The sequence below is a fragment of the Carya illinoinensis genome, chromosome 12, assembly GCF_018687715.1.
Source record: "Carya illinoinensis cultivar Pawnee chromosome 12, C.illinoinensisPawnee_v1, whole genome shotgun sequence".
Taxonomy (NCBI): domain Eukaryota; kingdom Viridiplantae; phylum Streptophyta; class Magnoliopsida; order Fagales; family Juglandaceae; genus Carya; species Carya illinoinensis.
This window is the reverse complement of record NC_056763.1, coordinates 29510230-29516369: the sequence shown is the minus strand read 5'-3', so window position 1 is coordinate 29516369 and position 6140 is coordinate 29510230. Positions and strand designations below refer to the sequence as shown.

The 6140-nt window shown below is 39.1% G+C and overlaps 1 protein-coding gene across 1 annotated transcript; it reads right to left on the bottom strand.

Annotated features, from left to right (window-relative positions):
- Window positions 1–2800: 2800 nt before the first annotated feature.
- Window positions 2801–5329, bottom strand: LOC122288982 (indole-3-acetic acid-amido synthetase GH3.6-like). Its single transcript, XM_043095832.1, has 3 exons — window positions 4858–5329; window positions 3793–4721; window positions 2801–3682 (listed from the first exon to the last, which is right to left on the bottom strand). The coding sequence occupies exons 1-3, from the start codon at window positions 5181–5183 to the stop codon at window positions 3096–3098; spliced, it is 1842 nt and encodes a 613-aa protein (XP_042951766.1). The 5' UTR covers window positions 5184–5329; the 3' UTR covers window positions 2801–3095.
- Window positions 5330–6140: the final 811 nt, after the last annotated feature.

Here is a 6140-nt window from a genome sequence, read left to right as displayed (position 1 = left end):
CGTCAAATGCATAGTGTATAGTGCTAGCATAGTAAGCTAGCCTTCAAAAGCATAATCCCCTTTATACTCCTATATATATCGTTGAATCTTTTAAGGAATTCATAAGTTTGATAACAGATCAATAAGAGAATCTCTTCTCTCGTTCTCTCTCAATCTCTTGAAACTCTCTTTTTTTTTTTTATTGAATTCATAACACATGTCGTATTTTAAATAAGTTTTCATTAAAAAAATTAAAAATGTGTTGGAAATTAATACTAACTGGGATTAAGAGCATTTTTATTGGATTATCTAAATCTAAATATAAAATTTACATGATATGACATGATTTTTCATTTAACTGTTCTATTCAAAACTTATTTTTATATTAGATTATCTAACTATTTGTCAAAATAATAATAAAATATTATAAATTTAATAATATATTTTAAAATTTTTTCTATTAACTTTTTTTCCTAAATTAAAAGCTTATATGGAAATACATTATTATTTTTTATTAAATAATATGGAGAAATAATGTAGAGGAAGAATGGGGAGGGAGAATAGAAGGAGATAGAGTGTGTATAAAGATATTATTTTTTATTTATTTGGATGTAAAATAGTAACAATCAAATTTGGTTCCAAACCTTAATTTTACTGTAGCTAAAAGGCAAAAATTTTGAAATTAGATAATCCAATGTAGAGTATTTTTAAGTTCTATTAGTAAACTTTTTTTATTGGATTTGCATTTGCATAATCCAATGATGATGCTCTAAGAAAGATAAAATTAAAATTAAATTATTTTAATAAAAAATATTAAATAATTTTTTTTAAACATTATTATACATTCTCTGGGGCTCTCAGCATTACATAACATAGTATTAAATGATTATTTGATAAGTTTATTATAATAAAAAAAAATACACTAATTGCGATGAGGATATAGTAATAAATGAAGGATGACCAACATTCCTTGTAAAAAACATAACATGTTTTAGTGCATCTTTCACGCTTTTGGAAAGCGGGGTGTGAGCAGGAGAAAGGTTTGCATCTTGTTCCCTTTGAGTTCGTGATGTAACTTAGAGGAGTCATGTCCATCAGTTGAGATGCATGGTGTCCTTTTGCATTATTCACAGAGGATGTATCCAGGGTAAAACTATTTAATTATGTCTAGTGGTTGGCTTTTTATTTTCGAAAACAAGAAGAGTACAAAGTATTTTAATACAAAAATTTCACCCTGACCACCACGCACGCTAAAACCACAGGCCCCGAGGTTTTACGGGCACAGGCCCGGTCTCAAGAGGGAGTGGGGTAAATATCCCTTCCATATATATTGTATAATTTATATTAGTTCCATCAAAGTAATTTATTTGTCCAATTAAATCATGGTAAATATATGTGGTCCTGCATGTATGGTTAATGAGCATTTCCTCGCCGGTTGCATTCGGGTGGGATTTGCGTGCGGTGTGGTGCGCATGGAGACTCGGTAAGGAAATGGAAAATCTCGAAGAAGACAAAGGCGTATGATACTGTTGCTTGCACTACCACAGGAAAAGGATCAAAAGAGACCATATCTTTAGGCGTAAGTGGTTTTGAAGCTTTTCCAATCTGTAGGCTGAGAATGTGTCTGTGAGACCGCAAAATTGTCTCTTTTATCTTTTTCCGGGAGTGTCTGGGGGAACCGTACTCTGTTTTGTCTGACATAGTCTTGAGAACATTTTCAGAAATCAGAAACTGTTTTTGTTTGTTTTCTCATACAAAACCACCCGGGGAACAGCCTTCTGACTCTTACCTTATCTGTCCTGGCACCCCAATACAAAACTTTCTTGCCCTTTCACCAGTTCTTTTCTTTTGATTAGTTGTGCAAATTCCCTGCTAAATCATTGCAATTGGTGGCCGGAACAGAGATGGGTCCTAGTGTACTTTTGAAACACTCACAGAGGTGCGGAATCCATTTTTCTCTTTTCTTCAGACGCTGAATGCAGCATGGGTGGCTAAAGGCATTCTAGCATGGCATGCAATTCCATTTTGACATATACATTGCAGCTTACTTCATCGAGGTTGAAGAAGTACTCGGTGCATGGGATTGTAATACGTATAAACTATTCTTTTAGTTTATCAATCAACCATTGGAAATGGTCACACCTCATCCATTGTCTATTACGTTTCTGCATTTTTCTTCTTCGTTCGTAATAGGGCCACTGGTTTTATTTATAGACATGTCTAATGAGGAATAGGAGTAAGTTATATGATTTCCTATGCCAAAAAAGCCCTGCCTCTAATTATCTGGACCAACCAAAGCACATGCAAGGCTGCAGTTTTGCTGCATCAATCATATATTATTCGTTGCCTGTATTGTCATTTCTTGAAACATTTTGATGGAACGGGTCTTAGTCCCTTTCTCTGTTTGTAACGGACATGGTAATTATTTTGGGGATCATTTGACCACTTGCATAGGAAAAGAAAGGAAAACAGATGCTTCTGTTTCCTGACATATCTGAAGTCCATGAAAAATGATAGACCTAGAATTTTTTACAACCAACTAATGTTATAGTACCCGCCTCATAAAAATGTTAAAAAGTTTTTATTGATTTGAATCTTTCAATTTTAGATAGTTACCCTTAAGAGTGTGATTTATTAGTAAACTAACTCAATTACTACCGAAAAAGTAGGTGTCCTTTTCTTGAAAATTATAGAAAAATATACGAGTTCAGGGGAGCTGGCTTTCTTGCTGCTATTTTGGTAAGGTAGCCCATGAGACTTCAGTGGCCAGGAATGATTCCTGGAAGGAATTTAAGAATCAAATTCCCATAAAACGTGATGATTATTGCAAGAAACAACAGCTGAAACGACTGGCATATATAGAGAAAGGAACTAAAGGAAAATAAGAGAAGCTTTCCTCGAAACAGGAACAATTTTTGTACATGGGGTGATTCAAAGTCTATGCATAGTAGACAACGACAAAAATATTTAAAAAAAAAAAAACAGGAGACATTAAAAACTCGGGGTTAACCTAAAAATGACAAATAGTTTTTCCCTGAGATCGTGATCACGATAACAGTTATTGTGAATCTCCTTGAAAGCTACCAAGACTTCTAGTGCGCAGTCCCTCATTTCCTTCAATCCTGATTGTTCCATTGCTTATGGCCCGGAACCCACTTGGGACATTTGGGGCTAAAGTGGTTTGACACAACCCTCGAGTTCAAGAGGTCAACAATGGGTGAAAATTTCACACACCTCGGGGTCTTGTACTGGTTTATGGACGCGCCTAAGCTAATGGCGTAATCCATGAGCTTATCGAATGTCCCAGGCTCAACAATCTTTATCTCTAGAGGGCCAATCGACTTGTCCGAAACACGGCCTTGGCGGTACACGCTGTTGAGGGACTCTTCCATGGTCAAGCAGCAGTCCTCAAATACAGATGATGGAATTGGGGTTGACTCATTGAGGGTAACTTCCCAGAATAGAACATAGTGGCCTGGGATGGTTGCAGTGTCCGCGTGACTAGTGTATTCAGCCACAGTTGCATCGAATGGCATCAAATGGTTCACAGCAATTTTCACTGCATTTTGCAGCTCAACTTCATCAGTCTTATCAGAATCAATGCTGAGGACCACATTTTTCCGGCATAAGAAGGTGAACTGGGGGGCCTTGTTCTTGAATCCGGCCACTCGAAGCACATCCCCAACTCTGTAGCGATAGAATCCTACAATATCAGATGTACGTTAGAGCACAATTACCAAGTTCCACTATGGTAAAAAAAACTTGAAACTATATGGTTGAATTGCAGGTGATTTATAAAAAAGACAAATATACCAGAATAAGTTGTAACAACAAGCTCATATTCTTCCCCAAGCTTGACGTCAACTAGATCCACCAGCTCTTTCTGTTCTTTTTCACTGAGAGATTCGGGCAGGGAGGGAGAGTTAATGACCCCATTGTTTCTATTGACGGGCAGAAACTCGAAATAGCACAAGGTGGGAATGAGCGTGTATGAAACTTCACTAGGCTTGCAAAGAGGATTAAGGTTGACGCCGAAGTAGGATTCAGAGGATGCATACATGGTGCACACAATTGGGAGGCCATTGCTATAGTAATCAAGAGTTGGAATGTACTGTGACATGGTCCCAGTCACAATCACATCCACATACTTGGTGTTTGGCCACAACCTAGTTATGATTCCTTGCCAAGAATCTTTGCCGCACTCGACCTCAATAAAATCTGCAAGCTTGGGATCAGGTTTGAGGATCTTCATGACGGCCCCTCGGACTAAAGGGTCAGCAATTTGGGCGTTGATGGTTCCGGTTCTAATATCGTCGCAAAGAGAAGCCCAATGCTTCTCGAGGAATCGGATTGCGCGAATGAAGCCGGAGGCGAAAACTGCGCCAACCCTTAGGACTTCCTTGTTTTGGCAGAGGCCACAAAGTAGTTGTGTATACATGCTTTGGTAGGAGTCAAGGCAGTGGATGGTTTCGTTTGGGCTAGTGTAGTTTGTGTAAGGGTCATAGGGCCTTTCTGTGAAGTGGGAGCTTTTGTAATAGCTAGTGAGTACCGGGCGAGCCAAAAGGCCTCCAGGCGTCTTGGCCTCGGACTTTATGAATAAAAAGTACATTCCTTTGCCTTTGTCTAGGCCAGGAACGTATTGGCTCATCACCGGCATCAAGAGGCTATAGAACAGTGACCTCCTCTCCATGTCCTCTTCAATTGTGGGCATCAATTTTCTCTCTCCTCCCGATGTCCCCGAGCTACAAAGCCAAAAAGTGCCCAGAAAATAACCCATTTAGCCAAATCATTCACAAAAAGCCAAACTATACAAAGAAATGACAGGCAGTTCAAACAAACAATCGAGCATCGAAAAAATGACTTGTATCATATATATACCTTGTCAAGAACTCACTAATGGGGCTTGAGCAGAGGATTGGGGAAGTGTCGCCATTGGCGATACGAGTGACATCCGCTTGGATATCATCGTAGGCAATCACAGGCATGACTTTCTTGAAGGTCTCGCGGTCAGTGTGACCTTTGAGGCCGTGCCTCTGCAAGTACTCTACGGTAGCATTGCGAGAGAGGATTTCAGAAAGAACTCGCTTCTGAACCTCATCAGCGTCGGTCGTGATATCTTCAATGAACTGAAGAGTCTTCTTGTTCTTCTCTGCAAGATTGTGGTGATCTGTGGGTTTCAATGAACAGTTTGGAGCCTCAGGCATGGTTTTTTTTTTTTTTTTTTCCCTTTTCTGGAACCGTGAAAGAGAGGTAGTTTCGAAGTTTTTGGAATAGAGAGAGAGAGAGAGAGAGAGAGGGTGTGTTCGTTATAAAAGAGAAGATGGTATCGTGCGTGGGGTAGGAGGAAAGACGGTAAGTGGGTTTATATAGAACAGAGTATGAAGCTGACCGTGCTTCACCTAAGGGATTAGGAACTAAACAAACAGTTCAACGAGGGCACAAATGTAAAATAATAAGCTGTATATCTTTTTGTTTCTCCATGACGCTAAGAAGCACAGAAGTTTTATACATTCATTAGTCATATTAGGAACACTCGAACAAAACAATCACGCAAAAATCCCAGTCTCGTACTCGAAGTCAAGTGATACGCCAGTTCTCCGTTGGTCAAAGCCGGGATGCCGTTCTGAACTCACCTTCTCAAGGTGTTTCAAACTTTCAACGGTACAAACCCAGCATTCTTAACCAGCCGTATCCGGTAAACACGCAGCTAGATACACCGGTTACATGCGTGCCTGTACTCTGGGTGTCTCACAAACTACCGGCACCCGATTGCGTTTCCCCGTAACGAAAAACGGCGTTCCTGACATATGTGTTATTGTGCCCTGCGTACGGTAAAATTGTTGGGTGGTCTTATGTTTCTTGTTGAAGTATCCAAATGGGACAGCTCCAGCTGGCTGCCTAACTTGATAGATTGACACGTGTACAAAATGAAAGTTCTGTGCCTACTCTTTCACTCGGATTATTTGGTCGGAGCTAGCCTGTATGTGTGACCAGTGCGGAAGCGGAATTAACAACCTTAACAACGTTTTGTAGCAGCAATTGTTTTGGGTTTTCTTGATTTGCCAATGATTTCAATAAAATAAAAATATAGAAAAAAATTAAAGTAAGTTGGTGTGAATGGGATAGGAGTGTAACAAAATTTATTTTATTTTTCATATTAA